This window comes from Camelus dromedarius, chromosome 12, assembly GCF_036321535.1.
Source record: "Camelus dromedarius isolate mCamDro1 chromosome 12, mCamDro1.pat, whole genome shotgun sequence".
Classification (NCBI taxonomy): domain Eukaryota; kingdom Metazoa; phylum Chordata; class Mammalia; order Artiodactyla; family Camelidae; genus Camelus; species Camelus dromedarius.
In genome coordinates this window covers 40119107-40134851 of record NC_087447.1, presented here as the reverse complement: position 1 = coordinate 40134851, position 15745 = coordinate 40119107, and the positions used below count along the sequence as shown (strand labels likewise).

General features: G+C 50.1%; 1 protein-coding gene across 6 annotated transcripts in view; it reads left to right on the top strand.

Moving 5' to 3' along the window:
* Nucleotides 1–15745, top strand: part of MICAL2 (microtubule associated monooxygenase, calponin and LIM domain containing 2) — a 213397-nt gene that overhangs the window by 123982 nt on the left and 73670 nt on the right. For 2 of the 6 annotated variants that reach the window (XM_031460007.2, XM_031460010.2), the window contains exons 22-25: nucleotides 2902–3009; nucleotides 4007–4193; nucleotides 5508–5596; nucleotides 7121–7223. In XM_031460007.2, coding sequence (XP_031315867.2) covers nucleotides 2902–3009; nucleotides 4007–4193; nucleotides 5508–5596; nucleotides 7121–7223 — 487 coding nt within the window. Of the gene's footprint in view, nucleotides 1–2901; nucleotides 3010–4006; nucleotides 4194–5507; nucleotides 5597–7120; nucleotides 11183–15745 lie in introns of those variants that run through there. The other 4 variants (XM_031460012.2, XR_004139260.2, XM_031460011.2 and 1 more) reach the window with 4 other exon arrangements.

Here is a 15745-nt window from a genome sequence, read left to right as displayed (position 1 = left end):
TAGCTGGTCACGGCCTTGCTGTCTTACAGCCCGTGAGGCATCCGGCTGTCAGAAAACAGGAGGTAACCCAAGATCCCACGGTAGTGTTGCCTTCACACTAGTCTCTGGGGTGGGCTTCAAAGGGCACCTCTTGAGATAAGTTATCCATCGCCTGGTCTCCTTGTAACCTTTCAGGAAGTCCTGGTCTACCTCTTGGCCTTGGTGATTCTGGCATGGTTTCCATCTGGCTGGGAAGGGCATATGGGAGTGCCAATGCTGCTTCCCCTAAGGGTGCTTTCACTTCATAATTTTTAAGAAAGGCGCTGTCACAGGGTGGGAATGTGGATGCAACTGGGAGAAAGGAGTCTTGTATGAGTAAGGGCCCATGATGAAAGGACCAGGCGTGGTCTTCATCCTGGATCCCCTGGCCAGGCCCCGTGTTTGTAGAGCAACTGAGCAGGACTGCAACGGCACACATGTGTTTCAGCAGGGCCCCCGCCTCCTCACGGCCCTCTCCTGGCTTCAGTGATTGCTCCCTAAGTCAGGATTGCACGGAAGCTCAGCGGCACAAAGTGCTTATTAGCTAAATGGCTAATGAGGTCTCGTTAGGGACTTGTATTTAAAGCCCCAGAAAGTCCAGTCTCAACCTTGGCTCACTCGGGGGAGGCAGTAATTGCGCGTGGGTACGTGGCATTACACGGTGCCTTCCTGGGAGAGCACCGCAGAGCCGGTTCACACACTGGGTCAATGGAGGCAGCTGCACGAGGGGAGTGTGGGCAAGGGGGTAGTTCTGACCTCCCCTCTTCATTCTGATGTAAACCCAGGAAGGCCTTGCTGTTCTGTAGCTCCTGTCCCAGGGGCCTGTATTGGGGGCCCCAGCAGGGGATGGAACATCAGGCAAATAACAGCGTATTGTCCTTAGCCGGTGCACCTGGACCTCCTTTAGAAGCAGGAGCCAAGTTTCTTGGCATTTGTGAAATCCTGAAAATGGCAGAGTGTGTGCTTAGAAGCAGAATTCTAATCTCTCCCAGGTGAGGCCGGCTTTGGGGAGAGGGGTAACTGGCTTGGCAGCTACTGCTACTGAGAAGGGGCAGGCTTTGTTGAGTCTGAGGAGGTCCCATCTGTCTGAGAGGTGGGATCGGACCCCCCAGCAGGTCCCTGGCCACATCCTCACAGTCCCTCAGAGCCTTCATGTGATCTGGAGCGACTAATCCAAAGTGGCTGTTGGTGCTGGGGCCTCCTTAATGAGAAAGTGGGCAGGTGCCTCCTGGGCCTTGTCTTTCTCCCCAGCCTGCTGGCAGCCTTTCCCTCCTCATCCTCTTTTAGTGCCTGTGCTTTTGCTGGAACCCAATGAAGTGGCCTCTGGTTCTGGGGGTAGATGCTGCTTCTAGGAGTCGGGGAGCTGTGGGCCCCCACTGCCATTCACTTTGCTGTTCCCTGAACCTCCTGCTTTATAGTTGAGGCTTTCACAGCAGGTTTGACGTGGCCTTCCAAGAGCAGCCTTGGGTTTAGATTGAGGGCCTTCCTTCGCATACAAGTCACTGTGAACTTGCCATCAAGAGAGCTAAAAGCCTGCGTCCGAGGGCCTTGAGCCTAAATCACGGCTCTCTGTGGCTGTATCTTCCGGAAGCTCGATGCAGAGGCAGGGGAGATCTGGAGCCTCCCTCCCTCCAGGGTCTTGGGATGAGGAACAGCGCTTACAGAGAAAACCTCAGACTGTACATGTCTGTCCTGCAGTGGAGACTGCAGTGTCTCCAGGCTGGCCTTTCCTAGGTGGTGGGAGAAGGGGGAGCAAGTTGGGGTTTGCCCAGGGGTGTATGTGTGATTGTGCCACGTCTGTGTGGGCTGTCAGCTCCCACCCCTTCCCCAGCTCTGTGATGTGTTGCTGGGGATGCAGGTAGGCATGAACCATCATGCCCTCTGGAGCACAGGCACCCACAGGCCACCAGGCTGTGATCCCCAGGGCCAGCGTGGAGCTGACTTGCCTGGCACCAGCTCTGAGGCCTCTGGGCACTGCTGCCTGGAGCTCCTGGTCCTGCTCCCTCCACCTGCCCAGTGGGGACCAGCATTCACTCCCATTCTAGTCGCTGTTTTTGTTGGCAAGGTGATCTGCAGTCCTGACCTGATGGGACTCAGGTCAGACATAGCCATTGCTCGCTAGGACCCAGGAGCTACAAGGCAGGCTGGGGCTGCTGAATTCAAAGGAAGAAGGGAGGGAGGAGTCAAGTTCATCTTGACCCAGCCCTGCCCAGTGCCAGGTGCTCAGACAGTAGTTCTCCCACTTAGTTTTGGCCACAGCTCTGTGAGGCAGGCACTGTTTATCCTCATTTCACTGAATGAGGACACTGAGCTCAGGAGTTGAGAGCTTTGTGCCTGGTCTCAGAACCGGTTAGTGGTGGAGTGGGGTCCTAGCCCTCCAGGTCTGGGGGCCCCAGTGCTCACTAAGCAGCAGCTCAGCCTTCCAGAGAGGAGGGGACTCTGGGACGGCAGCTGCCGTGCAGCTGTCTGTGAGGGCTTGGTTCCTGAGTGTGAAGGCACACGGGCTGGGGCTCAGGAGACCTGAGCAGAGTCCTGGATCTTGTGCTTATTTGCAAAGTGGCCTTGGACAGATTCCTTCCTCTAGGATTCGATCCCCTCTCTGTGAACCAAGCAACCTGAACTCCTGAAGACATCGTACCCCGCCCGCTGTGGCTCTGAGTCACGCTGCTCAATTGGGGCCGCAGGGCTCCGTTTCTCTCTTTTCTCCATCTGCAGAGTGCCCGCTGCCTGCTCCAGGCTGGTTATGCCTCTCCCAGGACGTTGAGTGCTGTTTGCACGTGGGTGTGGAACCCTCTTCCACATCCAGCTTGTTCGTGTTTTCCTTCTCGGTGCTAACTGGCCTCTACCTTTGTCTCTGTCTCCTCTATCTCTGCTGTTGGGTAGCTGACGGTAGGGAAAGTGTCCAGCGGAATAGGGGCTGCAGCTGAAGTTCTGGTCAATCTGTACATGAATGATCACAGACCTAAGACTCAGGCCGCCTCTCCAGACCTGGTAAGGACATACACCCCTCAGCCTTCACCCTCAGACACCAGCTCTGGCCTCCAGGGAGGGTGCACGGGATGCGGAGAGGATGGCCTGGCCCCCCTTCTCATGGGAAAAAAGGGGCTGAGAATGGGCTGGGTCAGAGCAGAGGTTAGCAGGAGGCTATGTTTACTTATAGACAAGACTCAGCCCCATTGTGGGTCATTTCACAAAGTAGAGCATTTTCCCTGCTGCCTGAGGCTCTGGAGAACTCAGTGGAAAAGGCCAGGTGAGGCCATCCAAATAATTGGGCATCCCTTATTGTCAGTGTTTAGTGTCCAGTCTGGATTGGATTGAGAATTAAGTGATGGAGGAAAACCCCCCCTTTCCTCTGAATTTTCCCCTTCTCCAAGTGACACGGCTCACTGCCCTCACCAGTGATTTGAGTTGACAATTCTCTTGGTTTCCTTTGGGCACGTTCCCCTGGAACCACCCAGGTGTGCCCCAGCCCTCGCCCTCCACCCTTGCATTTAGGAATTTGACTGGCAGCCTGGCGGGTTGCAGGACACAGCCTTCTCCCCTTCTACTGTTCTCTTGAACAGTTTTGATGCCGCAGACATTCCTCACATGACCTATGTCACCGCAGGGGGACAGAGATGTAGAAAACATTCTTTCAGTGACCTCATTCTAGACCCAGGCAACACTTAACCCCTGGGTCAGAATCCTGGAGAGAGCATCCCTGGGCAGGCATCTTTGTGAGGGATGTCCACTCCATCAGACCAGGAGATGTCACTCCCACCCAGAAACCAGAGAGGCCAGGCTGCCTGGGAGTACAATTAACAGCTGCCCCCACAGGGCTGGGGTCTGTATCTTCCCACCCTCGCTCTTTGCTGCAACGCCTGTGGTGATAAAAGCAACGCAGAGCCTGTGAGGTCCCCGTGATTCAGGTCGGCATTTCCAAAAGCCTAGCCTCGCGTTGGACAACATAATGTGCTGCTCTTCTCTTCCCACGCTCTGTGCCCCCCAGGAATCTGTACGGAAGGTGTTTCCTCTGAACCTGGGTGGCAGCGACACCTGCTACTTCTGTAAGAAGCGGGTGTACGTGATGGAGCGGCTGAGCGCGGAGGGCCATTTCTTCCACCGGGAGTGCTTCCGCTGCAGTGTCTGCGCCACCACCTTGCGCCTGGCCGCCTACGCCTTCGACGGTGATGAAGGTAACCCCTCAGGGGCCAGGACAGCACTCAGCTCTGGCCTGGGCTCCTGTCCCTCTGGAGGCTCTGGGACACCCAGCCCTTCCCAGGGAGTAATGGTGTCATCAGGAAAGCTGTTCGGGGAACGGAAATCCCCTGCTAAAGAGAGAGGTGGCCTGGGGCGGGCAGGGGTCCTGAGGGAAAGGGAGCTGTCAGCACCGGGGGTGCACTAGCACTGGGGGCACCTCCCATGCGCTGAGTGTTTTACATGTGCTTTCTTACTTGGTCTCACCTCCTTCTATCGCCCCTGTGTGGTTGAGAAAATCAAACCCGATAACCTGTGTCACACGCTCGGCACCACTCCTGACATGAGTGGAGGCTCGATAAGTGATGGGATGTCAATGTCATTATGTATAAAGTATGTACTGTAAAAATGGCCATAACTGTCACATGCCCCCTGGTACTGCACTCACTGGAGTGAGGGATTGTCTAATGTTCAGCACTTGAGCTTTGCACTGTCATATAATTTCAGCACCTGTGATCCCATTCCCTCAAACTAACTGCCTGGGTTCAAATCCAGACTATGTAATCCACTTACTAGCCATTCGACCTTGGGCCTGTTACCTAACCTCTTGGTCCCTCAGTTTCCTCATCTATAAAAAAAAAAAAATGAGGGCAGTAATACCAGCTCATAAGGTCGTTGTGAGGGTGGGTAAGTTAATTCATGGGGAGCATTTGGCATAGTGTCTGGTGTATTGAGTCCTACACAGAATTTCCCTATTCTTATCATTCCCATCACTGTCTTTGTCCTTGTAACAGTGAGCAAAGAAGACTTCTCTGGGAGGTTCCCAGTGGTCCTGGGCAGTGGCCAGTGGCCCAGTGTGTGCCTTGCCTTGGTTTTTCTACCCCTCAGTGCCACCATCTGTTCTGTGTCTTTCCCAACCTCACACCCCATGGGTCCCAGAAAGAAGAGGAACTAGAACCAGGGTTGCTAGGCAAGGCTGTCCATTTTGCTGTCTGGAAGCTGGCCTTAGGAAGAGACGTGGCCTCTGTTTGGTTTGGGGATTATCTGAGGGTTGCTGCCCCAGCCCCGGGAGCCCCTCTGTTGCTACAACCTGCCTCTGAGGCAGCAAAGGGTCCTTCTGCCTCCTCTCAGTGCCACTTCTTTAAGGCAGGTGACAGAAACCATTTTCCAAGTTTGTGCCTTCCTGGGCTTGTTTCCATTAGTGGCGTTTTCTGACCTAGATGGTGACGGGGACTTGGTTTATGTTCTGTTGTGGCTCTGGTTTACAGGGGGAAAACCTGTGTGTGTCTGTTTGTGTGTGTTTCTTTTTACAGGCAAGTTTTTCTGCAAGCCTCATTTCATTCACTGTAAAAGCAATAGTCAGCAACGGAAGAGACGGGCAGAGCTGAAGCAACAAAAAGAGGTACGTTTTGTCTTGAAAGCAGTGGTGCAATGGGAGGCTTCTGAAAGGAGAATGTTTTTGAGGATTCTGCAAGTTAGGGCATTTCTGGCTTTGGAGGGATTGAGACTCAGGTGATGAGGGCTCTACTCCCTTGCACGGAGGGTCCCTCTGCCTCAGTCTGCTCAGCTGGCCTCTGGGGTGTCACCTACTCCAGATGTCAGCTCCCAGGGGAGTGGCTGCACTGATTCTCATGAGAAGCCCAGAAGAGCTTTCCCACGTGCCAAGGATGGGACTGTGTGCTTAGCCATGTGAAAGCTGTGCACCTCATGTCCACAGGGCCCTGTTAGCAGGGGTGCCCGGTACAGGGCCAACCGTCTGTGGTTTCCAAGTCCTTTCCCCAGGCTCTTGGATGTCAGCAGAGTGACTGAGCCATTGGATTTGTGGACGGCTTGTGATAGTGCCCCCCGGCAGCTCTTAGCCAATACCTCCTCTACTGCTTGATCATTACCTACCCACACTTCAGCTTTTTTTCTGTTTACACAAGTAATATAGGCTCAGTGTAGAAAAATGGGTAAATAAATGAAAGTGTATAAAGAAGGAAAATTAAATCACCCATTATCCCCCATCCTGAGGAAATCATAGTTAACATTTTGAAACATTTTATTGTAGACTTTCTCCTATGTGAATACAGTTGATCCCTGGACAACTTGGGGGTTAGGGACTCTGACTCTCCATGGGGTTGAAAACCCATGTATAACTTATACACAGCCTTCTGTACTGGCATTTCCCCGCATCGGTAGATTCAACCAACCACAGATCGGGTAGGACTGCAGTATTTACTGTTGAAAAATAAACTGCATGTAAGTGGACCCATGCAGTTCAAATCTAAATTGTTCAAGGGTCCACTGTATATTAACCCAGTTGGAATTCTATCTTTACAGTTTTTTTTTTTTTTAAATAGGTTTATTTATTTATTTATTTTTAGAGTTGGTACTGGGGATTGAACCCAGGACCTTGTGTATGCTAAGCGCGTGCTCTACCACTTAAGCTATACCCTCCCCCCTACAGTTTTATAGACTTTTTTTTAAACTAACAGTATATTAAGAACAGTTTCCCATAACATTAAAAATTCTTTTGGAGACTAGTTTTTGATGCCTGTAAAAGACGGTTAATAATTTACTTGCATCCTATATTGTTGGACATTTACATTTTTTAATATTTTTACAGTAAATGTCTTTGTACCCACATCTTTATCCTATTTGAAATTGCGAGGGTTGATCATTAGAAATGGCGTTGCTGAGTCAAAGGGCACGTATGCTTTGAAGGCTTGTGAGCCCTGTGGTCACTTTGCTCCCCAGGAAGGTCACTGCCAGTGTCCAGCCCTGCTTCAGCAGAGCACAGGGGCTGAGATTCTGGAGAGAGGGGCTGGTTGCAAGTGGCAGTCTGCCAAGTTCTCTGTTTATTGGCGTTCTTCCTCTGCTTCGTTGAGGAGCCCTCTGTGAGAATATCATGGACTAAATTCCCTCACCCCGATCCCTTTCTCAGGAGGACGGGGTGTGGAAAGAGCAAGAAGCCCCTCGTCGAGACCCTCCTGCGGAAAGTTCTTGCGCCGCCGTGGCCATCGGCACACCGGAAGGCAGCCCCCCAGGTATCACCAATTCCTTCTTTAGGAAGGCGCTAAGCTGGCCTCTCAGGCTGCCGTGGGGCCTGTTCCACCTTCCCCGGAGGCTGCTTAACTGGATTCAGGGACTCCTGCGCGCAGCCAGCCTGCATATCAGGGACAATGCTTACAACTACCGCTACACGTACGAGCTCCTGAGCCTCGGGCTGCCTCTTCTCTGGGTGTTCTCCGAGGTCCTGGCTTCCATGTACCGGGAGTCCGAGGAGTCCCTCGAGAGCATCCGCAACTGGCTGCTCAGATGCTTCCCGGTCAAGCTGCACTGAAGCTCAGCTGCCAAGTGCCGTAACATTTCCCGCGTAGATGGCGATCTGTGTAGTCAGCGCAGGCGCTGGCCGGGGAGCCCCGCGCTCTTTAACCAATTAGCTCGAGGCCAAAGAGTTTCCCGTCGGCCCCCCGCACCTGGCCAGGCCGTGGTGAACGTCTGCTCGGGGTGCTGGGGCTGGCACGACATGAAGGATGTGTTTTTGGTTTTTGTTTTTTTTTTTAAATAGCTTTGTACTTTTGTACCAAAGTGAGCCATATTTCTAGGTTTACATTTCAATTTTTAACTTTTAATACACCAAGAGAGAGCATTTTTTCCCTATGGGTGTCAGTTTTTCTAGACACGGGTTTGACGTTTATAACTGGTATTAGACACCCCTTCCACGTTGCGGTCAGTTGTAAAAGCCACTGCCTGCAGTGTGAAAGATTTGGGCTTTTATAGAAACCAAAGCAAAGGTGCCACCTCCTGACCAGTGCCTTTTGATTTATGTGGCCAGGTGCCACTTGTCAACAAGGAGCAATTTTTTTGCAATATGAAAGCATAATAATTGAGGAGAAAAGGATAGAAAGGACAAAAGAGAATTAAAGCTACAAAAGCACGTGGCAGCGTGTAAGTTGCCTGTCGTCTGTCCTTCCAGAGGGGGGAGGACTCCTTTACTCCCTTGTTTTGATATAAAATAGTAGCTTACAGGCTCCCCCCTCCATACCAAATCACAGCCAAATGACGTAGAACCACAGGGTTTCAAACAGATTGCTGCAAACATACATTTTCCCTTCCCACTAATGAGCACTGCAACGAAAGCCCTTTGGCTCCTGACCATGCAGAGCTCCGCAAAACTGATGCAATGCTATAGAGGAGTTACGTCAGCCTGTGGCATGTTAAGCCCTCACTCTGAGGCCCTGCAGGCCAAACCAAGGCCACTCAGGGTCCACAGTGGTCAGGCTGAAGGAAGACACTGCCCTCTTACATCACGTCTTTCAGGAGCGAGGGCGTTTATTCCCACCTCAGGGTATTATTTCTGGGAAGCGTGGCCTGCCCTGTGAGCATGGCTTGCAGACACCCTGGCTTCTTAGCCGCTCCACTGCCATACATATTTGGTCCAGCAGTCAGAAACCGTTTATTTTCACGCTGTCCTAGCAGAGGAATGTGTCTGACCTCCGGGGGGAAGCTCCCCCGTGTCTTGATTGGCAGGAGAGGCTGGGAGTGGAAGCTTTTATTGACTCATGCAACAGAAAGATACCCTATTAAGGGCAAAACAGGCCTTGGGCCCACCTGCATTCTTCACCCTGGGCATCTGGAGGAGGCCACAGCTCTCCCCACTCCACTCTGCTGGGACACGCACTGCTGCTGCGTCTAGCTGAACAAGGGAGATGGCTGACAGAGAAAGGCCTTCAGTTGTGTTCAGTGTAGCTAGGGTTGCTGGGCTAGAGACGGCACTATGTCTTGTTCCTCTAGAGAGATCCTCTGGAGTAAATAAGGATGGAGCCTGGTGGGTTAGGAGCCAGAGCTCCAGAGGGCTTTGTGATGCCACGTTTCTCTAGGGTGGGAAGAAGGGGGAAGGCATTTCTATAAACACTTCCCTAAGTCCTTGGGTAAATCAGGGGCTTGGCTGTGGCCATGTCCATGGGAACTGGTGCCTCTGTCCTTGTTGGAACTGTTCTCAGTCCTGTGACCTGCATTGTGTTTTTCCAAAATTTTGCTGGTATTTTAATGTTCTACATGGTGGAGGAGCCCTTGATTCATTTTATGTTTGATTCTTGAAAGTCACCATGTGAACACAAGCACAACTGTGTCATTGTTATTACTGTCAGCTCAGGGCGGGATGAGATGCTTTGTGGGATGCTCCATGAAGCCAGAGTAGGAATCTCAGAGAATGTCGCTTCTGGCCATAAGGAGACTGGTTTGAATTACTCTGGTGAGACAGGGTGTGCCTGTCAGAAGCCTGAGATGTTTATATGTTCTGAGACTTTGAACCTTCCTGGTGGGGCAGCGCCAGGACACCCAGGTGGATCCTGGGGATGGCTGCCTCTAAGCCTCCACAACATATTCAAGAATGAATATGAGACCCTAGAGTAAAAATTGGGGCAGCGAGGATATGGGGGGCAAGGGAGAATTGGCCTTGGTCAACTGCACCTGTCCACCCTTGCAGACAAGGGGATGGGCACTGCCAGGAAGGTTCGTCTGTCCTAACCAAGCGGTATCTTGTCCGGGGAAGTTTCTCTTTTTTTAACGGTTGCCTTGTTTTCAACTCCTGTACCTTCTCGTGCTGTCCGTCGTTTTCCTTGTTCCCCCGACTAAATTCTCTTTTCTGTCTCTCTCTTTCCAACCTTACACTGTGGCCGTCAGTTCGTTTCAGCCTTCCAGTGCTACACCCACTTCTTGGCTGACACACTTCTGCTCTGAGGTGACTGATTTTCTTGCCAATTTCCAGAGAGTGGTGCTAACTGCTAACCCGCTTTCTGCACTCCATCCTCCCGCCGCAGCCTTGGTTGTGCTAACTGTGAGTGTCTTGCATACTGATGGACTTATTCGGTGGCATGGTTGGTGAACGGCATTGGGGGTGGGGGGTGTTCAGCTCGAAAGCTGATTCTGATTTGGTACCTCTGAGCCGGTTGCCCGGTCCACACCAGTGCATGCCCCGCCTCCCCTGTGTGCCCCGCCGCCTGCGTGCATGTTTTTCCGTTGCATTTATAAAGCTACTTACCTTCCTGGGAGGGTTAACTCTGCCTGTGAGACAGTATCATAGAGAGGGCGCTTCACCTTTGAAAAGAACTCTTTCATCTTGCAGCCTCTGGAAAAGTACACGCATACGAGCATCTTCTTCAATGGGTTCTAACATAAAGATCATTGGTGTTATCGATCAAAACCATATTGGTGACTCTTTGGGAACAATTTTTTTTAAAATACTCCTGGGCATCCTCATGAGCTTGACCCATGCTCTGTGTTTGAACACATAATCACAGTTTTCCTAGCCAACCTTTTCTCTCCTGCAGCCTACACTTTCCCTCCAAGGGTTTTGCTGTGGCTCTTCTGATCTCTCTTGGCTCCTAAAGCCCCAGATGATTCAGAAGCTTCAACTAGAACAGTCATCGTCACAGGCCAGGGATGCCTTTGAGAGCTGACTCAGGTCAGGCCCAGGCCTGGAGCGGCCCATTTCAATGCCCCCACAGCTCTGCTCAGAACACATTTGCCTGCTGACTCTTTACCTGGAGCAGCTGGATCTTCAAAGCACTTTTAAAGAGACACATCACACCAAGAAAGTCCGGTGGGGCTGCTGCAGGCCAGGCCTCGCAGTCTCGGGCTGCAGATGGTGTGTGTCTTGCATGCGGCCCGGAGCCATGCTGGCCCGTGGCCTGTCTGCACAGCCCTGCATGCCGCATTGCTCCCTGTGTCGGTGCAGAGCCTAGCCAGGACGGCATCATCGCTCTTGTCTTCTCTTCTCTTGCAGAGCCTCCCCCCTTTATAGAATGTCAACCAAAGAATGCCCTCCTCCCCTGGCCTCCTCCTTAGCTAGCCCCCCCATCTCATCACCACGCATGTTTGTGACCTCTGGTAGCCAGTACAGTGCCACATGGAACCCTGTATTTTGCACACAGCAAACAATGTTTAGCTTTATTTATGGTATTTGATGCTGTAAATGAAAATAAATATGGTTCTTTATAAAGCTTATTGTTTCCTCTCTTCTTTGCCACGGAAGCTGCTTAAGCCCCAAACACAGGGGTTGATTTCAGGGGCCAGCCTTCACTAAACTGGTGGGACGCGCACTTGTGGTGACATGGGACTCTCTGGGGCTGCGCTGGGTACTCTAAGAGGAAATATTACCCAGGGGTAATATTTGGAAAATATCACCAATGCTCCGGGGCCAGGCTTTGGGAGCTCTTCCTTGAAAACTCATGGTACTTTTCTGCTCTAGGTGCTGGGCATAGCTGGGTGAGGGCCAGGGTCACCTCAGCTGTCAGGAACAGACTCTTAACAGCTGCATGCACCCACTTCCTGCACACATCTAAGCCATGGACCTGCAGGAAAGCTTTACTTAGGAGCCTCATGCTGACTTAGATTCCTGTGTGACAGAGGTCGCTCTTGAATGTTTTATGCTGGTCCAGCTGAATGATGGGTGAAAGGTAAGGAGGAAGGACGGGTCATTGGTTTCAGGATGGCAGTGAACATGGCAGGTGTGCTCATCCAGATGGAGAGCCATTTGTGATGCTAAGAGACCAGCCTTGTCCCCCCAAACTCAGGTCATTGTGTCTTTAGGCTGCAAGGCTCTGCCCACGGGGCCACTCCGAGGACAGCACCATGGCAGGCTCTGGCCCAATTCCACTTGTCTTTAAGGGGAAGGATTTGGAGTCTCACTCAGCTAATCTTGACAGTGTCAAAGAAACCTGGTCCTCAACCTCCCTTGGGTGGGACGCTTCTCATTGCCAGGCTGGATGTGGCTGGGCTTCTGAAGCTGACATGAAAACTCAGCTGTGAACTTGCACCTCCAGAGGCACACTTCTGAGGCCCTGGGCCTCTGAGCCCGGCTGCTGCCTGGAGCTGCCTTCTGAGCTGCCCAGGGTGGTGGCCAATGGCCTGTACTCTTACCCAGGTGAGATATTCTTTCCTTTCCCTGAGAGAAAGGGTGTTAGGGACTGAAGTCAAGAGCTGGGTTGGGCAAGTGACTCATTCCTTTATTCATTCATTGATTCAAGTGTTTGTTGAATGCATGCCATGCCCTAGGCATGTCCTAGGTCCTAGGGATGCAACAGTGAACCACACAAAGTCCCCGCCCCTCCCTGCATCTTGGATTGTAGGTATCTCAGTGTCGTTGTACTAGACTTGATTTGTTTTGTTTAGTGGTGCATGCACATATTTGTTTGTTTGTACATGTACACATTTGTTTACTCAACTAATATTTACTCAGCATCTACTGTATGTTGGGAATATAGCAGGGAATGAAACAGACTAAAGTCCTCACTCTCATGGGGCTTATAATTTGGTTTTGATTTTTTTTTTTTTGAGGTATAATCTGTTTACAATGTTGTGTCAATTTCTGGTGTATAGAGCAGTGCTTCAGCCTTACATAAATATACATATATTCATTTTCATATTCTTTTTCACCATAAGCTACTACAAGATAACTGAATATATTTCCCTGTGCTATACAGTATAAACTTGTTTATCTATTTTGTGTATACCCATCAGTATCTGCAAATCTTGAACTCCCCGTTTATCCCTTCCCACCCCACTCCCTGCTAGCAACCAGAAGTCTGTATTCTATGTCTGTGAATCTGTTTCTGTTTTATATATAAGTTCATATATAAGTTTTTATATATAAGTTTGTCTTTTTTTTTTTTTAGATTCCACTTATGAGTGATATCATATGGTATTTTTTGGTTTTGATTTTTTGATTTGAAGTTGGGTTAAAGCAACATTTTCTAAAGTGTGGCAGTGGAATTCTAGCTCCCAGAGGTGCTTTGTGAAGAAAGGGTTCAACAGTCACAAAGTTTGAGAAATGTTTTACGCCAGGCCTCCTAGACCTTGGAGATCTGTAAGATTCATTAGCATGTTTGAGTCTGAAGAGTCCTGCAGTAAAGAAGCTTAAGTAACTTCGTTCAAGTGGGCTTTCCCATACCTCTTGGAAGTGAGTTTTTTGATTGGGGGAGTTTGTTTTGCATATTATAGTGTATGTAAGTGTTTGATAGAATATTATTTAATCCAGAAACACTGGATGACAGACTTTAAAAATGTAAATAATAGAATTAAATATTAAATAGAATTAAGTATTGATTAGATGACAGACTGATAACTTTCTAAAATTAAAACCTCTGATGGAAAAATTACATAGGAAAAACATGACACAGATCTGACTTCTATATATTTTTAAAACGTAATGTACAAAAGTGAAAATATTCGATAGGCAATCAGACTGAGGAAAAAAATCTGAATTTGATGTGATAGCAAAGATGTTCCTTGCTATGGCATTAGAAAGTTCCTGCAGGATTATATGCTGCCTTCTGTAAGCCAGAAGTGAATGTAGAAAGGAAATGTGATTCTCAAACAAGCCAAGCAATGTTCCTATGTAACTTGGATGGGCAAAAAGATACAGGAGGGCAGAGAAACAGGAGTTAGTGGGGATCCCATTGAGGGCTCAATTCTGACTCAGAGAACAGGGAAAATATAAGAAAGAAAGGAAGTTCTTGCAAAGTAGGTGTTACCAGGCACCTTGAACATGTAGGTGATCAGATAATATTTATTTGACTAAAGACCCAATGATAATAGAAAATGAAAAAGGCAATGTATAGACAGTTCACACTCAAGCAAATTTTAAAAGAAAACACTAAAAAAGCAAGCATTTCCTTAAATGTTCTAACTTGGCTTTCAGGGGAATGTAAATTAATTGTGCTGTACCCACTGAATAAGTAAATATTGAAGTAGATTGTGAGAAAAAAATGAACCGAATCCCTAGTATCGAGTGAAAAGTTAAAAGGGGCCATCTTTTCTGCAAAGCAATATGGCAACAATTATTAAGATCCATAAATGGGCTCTGACCTCTTGGCCCAATAATACCGCCCCAGGAACTGATCCTACAGAAATAATAATCCAGCCAAAGAAATAAAATCCCTGCAACCTGAATATTGAGTGGAGTAAGTGGGTCAAAGGGAGAGGATACGGGTGGGCTGTTCTGCTTTATTTCTGTGACTCATTCACTTTCAGAGCTTTTTCTTTAATTCCTTAAATAAGTTTAAAAAAAAAAAAAAAGAAGTGACTGCCGCTATTCCTGCCCCAGGGCCAGAGTTTCCTTGGGGCCAAGCACCTGTGTGGTACCTCGTTATCTCATCACTTCCTCATGGTAACCTTGAGATCAGTGCTGATATTAAAGCTCACTGATGCTCGAGATGACTTGGAGCCTCAACTTCATCTGTCAAGGAACAGTCACCTGGCCCAGGCCAGGACTCAGGTGCTGCTCTCTGGAGAGCCTTGGCACAGGGCAAGGCCCTGGACTTGGCTGAAGACCCAGTTTCAATCCCAGCGCTTTGTATGGACGTGGAGGCAATGGTCAACCCCTTCTGTGAGTGACGGCTAACAATGCCTCTGACAGAAGGCTTTGTGAAGGCAGAGTCAGCGAGCACGCCCAGTATGGCACTCAGACCAGCAAGCGCTCTTGCTGAGTTCCAAGTGGCACTTTCCTGGTTTTGCACAGCAGGAAATGCCCCAAGGGAGGCATGCTGGGTCAGCGGTGGCTTAGTGCCTGATGGGACATCTTCTGGTTGGCAAGTCAACAGGCCTCAATTCACACAAGGTGGCAACATCTATTTTTCTCTAGTTATCCAGTCCCCCAGCTCTCTTGAAGGTAACCACTTGCCTCCCTTTGGACACCCCGGCTTCAGCTCGAGCCACCTGCTAGTGGGACTTTAGTTTTGGTGTCGTGAGTGTCTGAGCCTCAGCAGAGGGGCCGTCTCTAGCTCTGTGTCCACGGCCTGCTCGCCATCCCCACTTAGCTGTCTGCTGAGCGTCTCCAGCTTAAAATCCACCACCGACTCCCGATCCTCCCAAGACAGACTCCACCCTCAGCCCTTGCAGTCTCTGGAAACGGCAGTTCCGCCCTTCTTGCTGCTCCGCTCAAGGGCTTGGAGCCATTCTCAGCTCTGCTCTTCTTGGCCCTACATCTAATCCATCCGTGAGTTCTAGGTACAGCCAGAATCTGTGCACGTCTACCACCCCCATGCCGCCGCCCTGGCCCCAGCTCCCGCCGTCTCTTCCTGCGTTATTGAGGTCGCCTGTTTATATTTTACTGCGCTCAACCTATTTCCAACACGACAGCTGGAGTAGTCCTGTTAGAACTGAAGTCTGATCTCTCCTCTGCTCAAAACTCCCCCAGCTCACTCCAAGTAGAAGCCAAAGGCATACAGAGGACTCAGGTGGCTCTCTGGTCCTGTGTGGCTCTGACCTGCTCCCCTACTTTCCCTCTCACACGCTGTGGCCTCTGCCTTAGAGCCTTCACGCTGGTGGTCCCTTCTGCCAGGAACACCCTTCCCCAGTATCCGTGTGGTTGGCCCTGCTTTTATTCAAGTCCTTGTTTCCACGTCTCCCTCCTGGTGAGGTCTGCCTTCAATACTGCAGCCTGTACCCCCAGCTCTCCTGATCCCCCCAACCCTACCAGACAGTCTTTCCATAGCATTTATCATCTCCTAACTATCTTACGGAAGTCGCTTATTACCTATGTGTATTGTTATGTTTTCCTTCT